Raw genomic sequence first — 12,468 nt, forward strand, 5'->3', positions numbered from 1 at the left:
ACACCTTTTCATATTGACTTTCCTCAGATGTTTTTTCTGTTATCTGTTACTTTTTATATGATACAGGATGTAACATCTTTCCTTCTGAATTTTCCCAAATTCACTTCCTCAGCTTTTGAGTTCAGTGCTGATTCCTGATATTTGCCTGCAGATGTCAGCTTGGTTTACCCTTGCAGAGTGCAGTTTTGTGAACATGCTTTTAATGGTACCAAACCTGATCAGATTGCACATTAAAAGTGACGGCACTATTGATCCCGGGATGGATTCTCTGCTAACCATGATCAACTCTTAGTCAAACAAAAGGCTGTCTGTTTGCAAGGTGTCCAATAACTCTTTCAATACCGAAGAATAAGTCCAGAGAAGAAGTGGCTTTTACTTAGTACTCTTTGCATGCTTCATCTGCTGAGCTGAATATACTGTGGGACAAGGCTTTGTATAAACTTTGTCCAGTTGGGGAGTTTATGAACGTTGTTAGAACCTAGTTTTTTTCTGCTCTACCTCATGCTCCATTCTTCTTCCTTCCAAATCTTCTTATTTCTTGAATTTGTGCCACTCCAGCCCTCATTGGTTGAACTGGACAAAATAGGGGGATTGAATTCATTCCATTTCACTGAATTTAGGTATATTAACTAATTCTCCCATTCTCCCCATTCTGAGCACTTGACTGCTCAGCTTGCTTGGCCAAAGCTTAGCAGGACTTCTGAGATCATAGAGTAGGCCAAAAGAGAAAGGCAGGGACAGGATGCATCAACAGGTATATAACTAAAAATTTTGTTGTAAAATCTTGCCGCAAACTTCACAGGATTGGGAACAGGTCCAGAAAGTAAATAATGGTGTGTAGTTATGTTCAACCTTGATTAAAAGAGGAAAACAACTTTTACCGAAGTCTAAATGGAGCAAAATTTAGAAAAAGAAAGTTCAGCATGTTGACTGGGACTCAAACAATTTAAAAATGCAAGATCTCACAAAATACTGGAACTATGTGCATTTCGAAATGTTACATTCTCAGTGGGTTTACAAGAAAAAATAAAGTGCCATTTGTTGGCTTAGGTAATTTAAATGAAACAGAGAAAATGTGTCTTGGAAAACCTTTTTTTTATAGCAGAATTTTTAAAAGGTGATGTTGAGTAAGTTTCCTGTGAGTTTTCTTGTTCTAGTGTCAAGATAAAAAGAGTCATCTCACACTCTTTTGTGCTGTGTACCATGAAAAATTCTAACAATTGAGTTAATTGTATGATGTATGTTGCTGGTAATTATTTGTAGGTGGACTAGCTGGAAGCTGAAAGGAATTTTCGGGATATCTGGAAAACCTCAGGATAATCTGGTACACCTGATACTTTCCAGCTACCTCGGTTATTTCTTTTCTATAATGGTACTTGAGTCAAGTAGACTGCAGTAGAGTAATAACCATGTAGTAGGTCAGCTGAGCTGCTCCCTTCTGTGGAAGAACTGCATTCCAGCCTATTCTGTTCCATATGCTGGACACAGAAAAAATAATTATTATTGGTTGATTCTGCAAGTAGAGATACCGAATCTCTGCAGCTTAAAACATAATATACAGTGTCATTGATATTCCATGTCTTTTTTCAGGAGAAAGAAGGAGTTGAGGGTGTATCTGTGGGAGCCATTCTTTCTGACTACCAGAGAGTTCGAGTGGAAGATGTGTAAGAAAATACTAATCTTTTTCAGAATACACATTCTGGAGAGTACTTGTCTGTTTTCTAACTCAAATTTAAAGCAGAGACAGTTGTCTGATTTCTCATGTTCTATTTTCATACCAAATTCATTCTATTCATTAATATAGGTATTTCTTTTTTCTTTTATTTTTCTTCCTTTTTTCCCCTCTGAAACCATGTGTTCATTAGTAAAAATCAAGTCGAAACTATACCAGAGTTTTTGACTGCTCTTCAGATCTCTCTTCATCTGTTGAAAATACTCAGAGATTTGGTATGAAACTAGTTGAGTAGGTTCAGTTCTTTGATTTCAACAGGAAGCACACTCAGTTCCAATGACGACAGTGTTGTGGTCAAGTCCCTCTGTTTTTCACCAGTGTTTTGATATAGAGGAACATTCTGTGATTTGTTATAAGGAATTAGATAGAAGAGAATCTTTCTGAGCACATCTTCACTTAATTCCTTAAATTGAAAATTTGTTATTAATCAGGAGCTTCCATTTGTCATTCCTATTGTGAGCAAATGTCTATATAAATTGTGATTCTTTTAAGAGTCTTAATTTAAAAAGAGCATTATGGAATGGTAGTTTTGTCTGTTATGTACGCCATATTTGATCTGAAAAGAGATCTTCACTGTATACATCTGATGAAATGCAAAACCACCTTGTGTCAAAAATTAATTATAGTTTCATGATTTCATTAATGATTTGTTGATGATGAAAGCAAGTATCTGGAATCCTTTATGAGCTGTAAGAACGGTGAAATTAATGCTATGCCAACTCAGCTCATGTCAGCAAGTTACAGAGCACATTTGTTTTCTTTACAGTTTACATAGATAAATTGCAGTCAGAATTAACTCCTTTTTCTTTTCCTTTATACTTAAACATTTTAATAATTGCCTCATATGTCAGTAGGTAAAAAAAAAGATAGTTTTTGCTGATTGGTTTGTGTCTTTACCACAGCTAAGAGATTGACAGGAAATCACAGTATTTCAAACAGACATGATTATTTCTGAGCTTGTAAAGTAAAATACTTCAATTGATCTGTAGATTTAACCCTTGCAATAAGGTTGTTTCATATGAGCCATCCCAATTAACTCAGCTAATTTTTTAGCTGAATTTAGGCATGTAAGTAACTGCTTTACGTTTAGAGCTGCTAAATAGTTCTATTACAAAACTTAGTGCTCTGTTAAAGCATATCAAAGTAATAAGAAAACCAGTCAGATTATATGGATGCTAACTATGCATTTATATATCAACATTAAACATACATTTAACTATATAGTCTTCCCAATCATACTAGCGGGTCTATCCATCATAGGGAGGAATGCCCATATATGTGAGAAAGACCATGTGTTAGGAAAAACATGATGATTGACAAGTAAATGTAAATCTTAAAGACTCTGAAGTCCCATAGTTAAATGTTTAAGTTTTTCAGAGACCTTATACATTTAATCACCAACTGATGATTCTTGACAATTTACAGAAATGTTACCTATCAATAATACAAATTCGTGATTCTCTAATTTGATAAACAATCAAATGCTGTGTATCAAATGCTGTCTATATATGATATGTATCAAAACAAATTATTAACTTTACAGTAACAAGTTGTTAATTTGTATCACAAGCTATATATATTTTCCTGAATTATTCTTTTCCTTGGGTGTTGATCCAAATCACAGCAACAAATTCAGCATATTATACTAGTGACATGTGCCACATTTATCACAGAGCAGTAACTTTGTCCTTAACTGTGTTCACAGAAGAGATGACTTCCTAAGGTGCTAATTGCTTTTGCATCCCAAAAGGTTTAGGAACACATTTTGTAATGGCTTGACTTAACATTCCTGTGCAGATCTTTTTACCTCAGTAAGTTACGTCTTATGTAGATGAATCATAGTCAGAACAAGTTTATTTTTTTTAAGTATATATTAAACTTAATGTTTATAATGAAGTATATGAATAGTAAAGTGTTGCAATTGAAATTTTAGAAGAAAAATTATTTCAGGTTTGGAAAAGAAATTTTCCTTAATTTTACATTAATAATACTGTGTAAAAGCATTATACTTGGCTTTATCCAATTTTTTGTTTGTTTTTAAGTTGCAGAAGGCTTAATCTTCAGCCTTTAGCTTACCTCTGGCACTGGAACCAGGAAATACTGCTTAAAGAAATGATATCATCTAACATTCAAGCCATAATCATAAAAGTGGCAGCATTTGGTATGTATTCAGATTCTGAGCAATATTGTCTACTGAAATTTCCCATGGACAAATCCACAAAATAACAGAGGAAAATAGAAAACAGAACTTTCATTGCACGTTTTAAGATATGAAATGTTAATATCAAGCAAATTATAAAAAATGGCTTAATACCAGTCGTGATGTCTGAATAATTAATTTAACAGGATGCAATTCATTCTTAAAGGAGACATGGAAAAGCTGAAAAGCAGTTCTTCCTAACATAGTCATTAAATTCCGTTCATATTTTTTTTGTTCTGGTTTGGTTTTGATTTGCAGTAAAGATGCATGTATAATTCAGTAGTTCACAGTATTGTCATTTATAGATGATACAGGCTTGTGACTAGACAATATTATAAGCAACCGTGAAAGTTTTAATAGAAATACATCAAGTTATTATCAAACAAGATATAATTATGAGGCCAAAATATTTTGTCTTGACAGCAGACTTGGAGTTGGTAAATCATAAAAACAAACAGAAAAAATTCATCATTGCCTCTTTTTTTTTTTTATATTTAAAATGTAGTTGCTTAGCATACCAGAAAATCAATGTCTGTTCATTATCAGGTATATAAAATGAAGTTATAAAACTTGAAGCAAATCAATATGAAAGTTAACCTATCTGTTTATTGCTTGAATGTAAAGGTAAGGTCAAATTAAGTTTTATAAGAAGGCTTATGGAATGATGTGCTCTAAAAGTCTAAGGAGTGCATGAGAAACATGTAAATAATACAATATATTGATTTCAGGCCCCTAAGCAGTTTTCTCTTTCAGAGTAACAAATAAGTTTTTGGGCATAAAATGTGACCAAAGGACCTTTTCTTTTGGGGTTGACTATAAACTTGTGGTCCGCTGTAGCAAACAGTGGTTTGTGTCATACAAGTGGCATCAGTGGTTAAAGATGGATATTTGGAAAATAGTGTTGCATAATCTTTCATTAGAAGTCCAGTTCCTGGTTTACCTGGGCAAGTTTCCCATCAAATACCTAATCTCTATTTCTCTCAAATAATGTTTTGTAATAAAGTAATTTCTCCTTCTTTATTTAACCAAGATTTGAATTACAATTCAAATTTAGACTGGATGGATTAAATTATTTTTAAAAAATTAATTATTTTTAAAAAATTATTTATTTCTTCCTCTTTATCTGGTATAGTTTCTAACTAGATTTTACATTGTCATTATGATGGTCTGGCTCTATTGTTCTGTAGGATCTGCTAGGGCTGAGAGCAGGATTAGAATGATTAGAAATGCCACATGCCCTCATTCATTTACAGGTAACAAGCAATGTAATTTATCTGCATTTTCCTGAATTTTGGGAGGTCTTTTACAAATATATAGGAATTGAATACCATGTTTTCTACTACAAAACACTTGGTTTTAAATTAGGGGAAAAGAAAAGTTTCTAAAATAATTGTTTTCAGGCCATGTAAAGTATATTTATATATTTATGTTATATTTCCATAAAACAGAATGTGTTCGTTGCTTATACTGGCATGTAGAAAAAAATTAAGTCCACATTTGTACATTTGCATATGTAACATGTTTTTTCACATCAGAATTACTTTTTTAAAGAAAATATATTATTTAAATAATAGATAAAAGTATTTCCCAAATAGACATCATTGATGACCTGTCATGCCTGCAGCAAGATAAGCTTGTCTTTTGTATTCTACGGTCTTAAAAAAACTTAAAGTGCACTGGTTAGTGCACAAAGAGTGCTTTGTGGGCTATTCATTGGAAGAGCGAATACCATAAATACTTGTAGATAGCAATTAGATAGAAAATCACTCCGAGTTATTTTTCCTTTTTATTTTTTTTGGCTACAGGTAAAAGAAAGATCTTATCAGAGTCAATTTCTCACCTGCCTCAGGCAGACGTAATTAGATGTAAGCAAATTTAATGGAGCTTTTGTGCTCTGGGGCCATTCTGTAATGCTTTAATAATTGCATGCCTTATTAAAGTGGATTTAAGGTATGAAGGCTGTTTAACATATCAAGTGGCAAAGAAGATAAGATACAGTTTAACTTTTTGCCTTTTAGATTAATAATCAAAGCTAAACTGTAGTGAAAATATTTAAAATAACAGATTTAAGAGTCTGAGGGGTAATGCATTAGGTGATACGTTGTACAGTTGTTAATGCAAGAAGCAAATCTGTAAACTGAGCTTGACATTCATCAGCACTGGCAAACTTGTACACCCGCCTTGTCCTGTTTTCCATTAACTCAGTGCCGGTATTGACAAGGTAAAAGCCTGTCGTTTTATGTAGAAAACACATAATTATGCAAGTAAATGAGCATTAGTTTAGTACATTTCCCTAAATCCACCATTACAAATTAATACCATAAACCTTGCCAGTGGCAAGAGTTTTCTATCTCAGAGTAGTGTAGTTTTCCAGATGGGATGCCAATTGCTCTCACTTATATGCAAAAAAAGTATTGTTAGCAACCTTTTTCACATGCCTTCTGTTGATCTATAAGTAGATCAGCCTTCATTCCTTTAGAGTGTATTTCAAAAGCTTTAATGATGAGAGAAAAATATTCCATGATCTAGCAGCAAACCTGAGCACTATATATATGTATAAAAGCTACTTCTGAATATTTATCTTCAGTGCCATTTTCTTGCTGCTAAAGATGCCTGTATGATACATCATACTTTTATCTTTGAAATATACCCCTATTCAGTGGAAATCCAGAAATTCAGAAATAGGTTACTCAGTATCAGCTAAAATCTAAGGTGTTACCGATTGTTTTTAACCTATGTGTGCCTGAAATTCCAGTAATATCCCTTGCTCATGTGATACATTGAAATATATCACTGTGTAGTAGAACAATTGTGTAACTATTGTAACACAATAAGAAGATGCATTTTTGATCTCTTTCCTTTTTGATCTCTCTTCCTTTTTGGTTGTGTTTTCCAGATTAACTAATACTAATTAACTTGCAGAGTATGCATATAACAGATTCAACTTTAAATCTTGGTAACTTTATGTTCTGGTCTTTACTGAGCCTCATTCTAGAGCAAATTGTTTCTACTGCAGTACAAGGTGTAATACATATGTGGAAGTGAGGGAGAGTGGAGTGTTACATTTGGAAGAAATCTTTTGAGTTTCTTACAATATGATCCTTAGTAAAACTTGATGTTCAAGTTTATTTACTTTTAGTGTACTTCTGTAGTTGTCAATACCTAAATCTTTTTAGGTATTGACACTAAAACTTAAGCACCTCTATACTTTTTAAGATATGACAAATTTCATATCTCATATATATGAGGGTATACCTGAAGTTGATTTTGTCATGCAGTTAAAGTAGTTTTTTTCCACAATGTTTCTAGATTTTCTTGATGTTTCAAAAGTAGTATTTATACTGAGTAAGCTTTCCTAAGTGCACACTGTTGCCTTGAGAATGCAGGGTTGTGTGAAATAGCTTCTTCAATGTTTCTGTCAAAATTAGAATATAAACTCAAATTCCTATCTTTTAGGGGATTAATATGCATTTATTTGTTTTATACATTGCAGCTTCTTCCCAGTTTGGTTATAGTAAACTAATCCTTAATTATGTAATTTAATACCTGAAAAAATCCACATTGTTATTATGTGATCAGATAATTGAAACATTAATTTGAAAAAGAAAAACTCTGATGAAATGATTAAATTATGTTTCTAAGTTCTAGCTGCTCTTTGGACTGCAGGACAGAAATGATACTGTAGCACTGTTCAACTGCTGAACAATAATAAAAGCTGAAACTTTGAATCAGGGCTGATCAGTCTGCATAAGAAGTGGAGCTCTTTTATTTCATGACTGCGTTCTTTACCTTGTAGGTCCAGCTGCTATGAATGCCTATAGGCATCCCACGTTCCCAGCCATGGGTAGAGTTAAAATTGCAGGGTCTGTAGAAACCCAAATTTTGAAGTGTGTGGGCCTTAGTTACTTATGCAGGCTATTTCCCAATGGAGTAATGAGTCCTTAGGGAGCCAGTGCCATCTCAAGTCTTCTGACTTGGGATTCCTGTCTTGGAAATCCCAAGTTCCTTCACTAAAACGAGCTGTCTGTAGGAAGTATATTTAACATGAACCTCCTTTGGTGTGAGAAGATATTGTTGCTTGCTTCCCATGGTCTAGAAAATTGGTATACTCCTGCTATTCATGGAATCCACTATCGTGATGTGATGCTGAGGGATGTGTATGTTTTTGTATATGAGTTTTTGATTGAAATAGAGAGAATATTGCTTCTTTGTATAATGAATCTATTGTTTAAACCCAGCCACCTAGATGTCTGTGTTGCTGTTTATTTGTATCTAGTGTATAGAAGTGAAATCCTAACTGAATGAAATTGATAGCCATACTTATATTACTTTTCACAGGGGTAAGATTTACATGTAGAGAGCTACATTAAAAAAGACCTAGTGCCACACAGTTCCTGGTTAAGCTCTGAAGGGTGTAATTTAGTGCACAGATAAACTGATCTAATAGTAAGTTGCTGCCAAAAGATCAATCTTTCCATCCCACTTCTAGCTGACTCTTCTAAACCACAAGTCTGTGCTTGCTTCTGCCCCGGTAAGAGCTCCAGTGTTTTTGTGGCAGCATATCAGCCACATTTTTTTTTTTTTCACGTATATTTGGGAAAACACATATATTTGGGAAAGATCAGCAAGATCTGATTTTTTGTGGGCATGGGGAACTTGCTCTGTAGAAACCACAGCTGCATGGAGGGCAGAGCTCTATTTCAACGCAAGGGTTATTACTAACCTTTCTATAAGTTGGCTGCAATGGAAGATCATATCCTGAACTAACATTGTTGGTTGTGAGTTTTGTCTGAGCACATAATTTGTGTAATGGAGAGGAACAGTGTTCTTTGAAAATGTGTTTTTAGTACTGAGCAATTTTAAGGTAATTTTGAGGAAATTGAAGGACCTTGTTATCACAGGGTATGATACTTGCTTCCTCCAAATATTTTTTTAAAATTCTCAGACCATTCACAAACATTACAGAAGGAATTTAATAACATTTTGTTATTAAATCAATATGAGAACCCAGTTGCTTTCTTATGTATTGTACAGTAAGGATTGTTTACTTGCTTATTGCTAAGTAAATTAAACATTTATATTATTCTTGGCTGGTTCAGCTTATTTACAGGTGATCATTCCATTGCTTTCTTCCTTGTGCAGCTACCAGATGCTAGAGCTGTAGTAGAATCTATGACAGTCTTCACAACATTTTCTCTTGAAAACACTCTGTTTTATTAATATGAAAAGCACGTAGAATCATAGAACGACTAAGGCTGGAGAACATCTCTGAGGTCATCAAGTCCTACCTTCAATAGCATTATAACCACTAAATCATATTGCAAAGTGCCACATCTACTTTGAAACACTTTACTTGTTTTTTGAACACTTATTCTGTTTATCATAATTTGAAGTAAAAGATAAAATGACTGATAGTATTTTTCAAGTCCTGTCAGATTTTAATGCTTGTCTATTCTGATAGTGATAATGTATTCTAAAACTAGCCTTAAATTTTTATTAGAAAAATTATCCTTGTGCATTGTTGAAGTATTATCTTGTTTACACATATGATCACTTTTAATTAATTGTAGTTTTTTCAGATTATAAATTTGATAAATTACCTATGATGTACTTTGGGAAAGATGTTCTTATTAGCCTTTTCCCCCTTTCCCTTGTTTCCTAGCTAGCATATGGTGTTGGGACTGAATTTTCAAACAAATCTTCTGAAACTTAGTTGGCCCTTTAGAGTTTAAGTGCATTTGACACTTTTTCTCTAGGCTTGTTCCCTAATATATTTGTCTACCATCCCATTTATCTCCATAATTCATGTTATTTATGATACAAAAATTAAAAAGACAGCACACCTGTTTGTTCTCTAGACGTTACATGAAGAGACTTGGAAACACTTATGAAAACAGAGGGCCATTTTATCTCAGGCCATTTTTTTCCTGGTGGAAAAGTTTCATAGAGGAAAAGATCAGCACAGATAAATGGAAATTGTATGCAAGACTGAAAGTAAAAAAAAAAAAAAAAAAAAATTAGCTTGGGATTTAAGATGTGATGCAAAGGAAATTAGGAAGAGAAAAGAGAACTAGTAATGGACTTAAAGAAAAAGTTTGATTCATAGTTGAAAGTTTAGGAAAATAAGATGAGAAAATAATCTTTGCATTTAGAATGGTACTTGCCTTGATATTTGTATATGAATGATTGATACTTTGTTACCAGTGTAAGAAGAAGTTTCAGAAAGACATTTTAGCGCATATATAAAGTACAAAGAAATGTTTGAAAATAAATTGTGTTACAGAAAAGGAAGAAATGAGATTTTGCATAAGTCAGTTTAGAAACAAGTTAGAGAGAAATAAGATTCCCTCTTCACTAACTGTGAGCCTATACACTGGAAAAGGGAGGGTTGTTGTTGTCATAAAAGATAACAGGAGTTAGAAGAGTATGAGAATGTGCCTGAAAACAGAAAAGGAGTTGAAAACTGATATTATTGAGTGCTGTTAAGGAGATGTCACAGACAGACAAAGTAGGACAGAGATGGCTTAAGAGTGGAAAGATCACTTTGCAGTTTGGGGAGATCACATCATCTAAAGGAAAATTTAAATGGAAGCAGTAGGCTAAGAGCGCACTATTAGGCATTTCAAGTGAAACAGGAAAGGAAGTATGGGCTATAGTGAAAAAGACAGAAGAATAGTTAGAACTTGGAGCTGAAAAATAGTGGAAGAAAGAGAACTTAATAAGAGATGTCAAAAGCAGAAATAATCTTAACAATATGAAAATCAAGAGGTAGAAGTAGTATATTTTTAATACTAGAATATATACTTGCTGTTCTTTAATGTTTGATACAATTTAAGTTCTAGATCCCCATTTACTTTACAGACTTACGTGCTGAAGCAGGACATAAACACAAACCTTTAAAGACATATCTGTTTAGTTAGAACCATAGATGTTTGCTTTTCAGGTCACTATGAGTTGACGTTTTGCTGGACTTCTTGTATGGATCCTTTATTTCTGCTCTGGCCTTTTACCCTTTTGCAGCAGATCTATTGATCTTTGCTGTCAGAAACCTCTGTTGATCCACTTGGGGATTGTGACTTTTTAAAAAGTTTATAACTTGTCTGCATGGGCATGGATTTAATGAAAATGACACAAATTTTTCCACTTGCACCACACCCCTTTCTGTTCCACACAATGAAATTTCAATTATTTTTTACAAAGTTTACTAGAACTGTTCAGAGCATGAAATACCAGAATTCTATAACAGGGACAAAATAGCACATATCTTTTTATTAACTCACATTTGTATTCATGTGATGCTAGATCAGTTGAACATTTGAATTAAATAGAGTAATAAGCAAACAATGCTCTTAAGATATTCTATGCAAAAAATTTGTATCAGGAAAGGCATACATATGTGCCTGTATGAACTGAAACCTTAATAACTTTGGATTTAAGTTTTTTAGGCCCATTAAAAGTCCTGAGAAAAGTTGACTCAGTCACTACTTTAAATTAAATGATCCATTTGCTACATTTGATTAAAAGTAGTTTAATGCTATTTTTCAGCAATTATACAATCCTTCCACAATCTTCTTCAAATTACCAACATTTTAGAGAAGAACCTTCTGAAATTCTACAAGGGCAAATGCAGGGTGCTGTACATGGGGAGGAATAATTCCATGCACCAGCACAGGCTGAGTGCTAAGCTGCTGGAAAGCAGCTCTGTGGAAAAGGACCTGGGGGTCCTGGTGGACAAGAAGCTGTCCATGAGCCAACAGTGTTTCCTTGTGGGCAAGAAGGCCTGTGTTGTCCTAGGATGCATTGGGAAGAGCATTGGCAGCAGGTTGAGGGAGGGGATCCTGTCCTGTTCTGCCCTGGTGAGGCCTGACCTGGAGTGCTGTGTCCTGTTCTGGGCTCCTCAGGACGTGACAGGGAGCTACTGGAGCAGGTCCAGTGAAGGGTGACAAAGATGATTAAGGATGGGAATATCTCTCTTATGAGGAAAGGCTGAGGGATCTGGGCCTGTTCAGTCTCAAGAAGAGATGACTAATTCATCTCAGTATATGTATCTGAAGTGGGAGAAGAAAGAGAATAGACGCAGGCTCTTCTCTCTCAGTGGTACCGAGCAGTAGTTCTTTACTGCGTGAATGACCAAGCACTGGAACAGATTGTCCAGAGATGTTGTGAAATCTCTCTCACTGGAGATGTTCAAGAGCTGTCTGGACACAAACCTGTGCCACATGCTCAAGGATGACCCTGTGTAAGAAGGGAGGTTGGATTCTGTAAAATAATCTGATTGGAAATGTTGCCTTGTTATCTGATAAAATAGTACAAAATTTCTTCAAAGATTTTTTGAGGATTCTGTTCTTGAAATGACAGAGCTAAATTGCTTTGAATCCTAGATTTAACTGGAACACAAACATCTTTGATGTTTAAAAAAAACCACAAGCGATTATAGATAATATTACTTCAATAAAAAGTTTTAGATCCTCTTACCTCTCAGAATTCTAAAATTTTATGACATCATACTAACCTAGTTTAGAACATTCTTGAAGAA

The 12,468-nt window shown here is 34.1% G+C and overlaps 1 protein-coding gene across 1 annotated transcript in view; it reads left to right on the top strand.

The window, feature by feature from the left end:
- Positions 1 to 12,468, top strand: part of DPH6 (diphthamine biosynthesis 6) — a 191,350-nt gene that overhangs the window by 37,951 nt on the left and 140,931 nt on the right. The window contains exons 4-5 of the mRNA XM_041397884.1: positions 1,591 to 1,664; positions 3,775 to 3,893. Of these exons, the coding sequence (XP_041253818.1) occupies positions 1,591 to 1,664; positions 3,775 to 3,893 (193 nt within the window). The remainder of the gene's footprint in view (positions 1 to 1,590; positions 1,665 to 3,774; positions 3,894 to 12,468) is intronic.

The sequence above is a fragment of the Onychostruthus taczanowskii genome, unplaced genomic scaffold (assembly GCF_017590055.1).
Source record: "Onychostruthus taczanowskii isolate IOZ18803 unplaced genomic scaffold, ASM1759005v1 scaffold1, whole genome shotgun sequence".
Taxonomy (NCBI): domain Eukaryota; kingdom Metazoa; phylum Chordata; class Aves; order Passeriformes; family Passeridae; genus Onychostruthus; species Onychostruthus taczanowskii.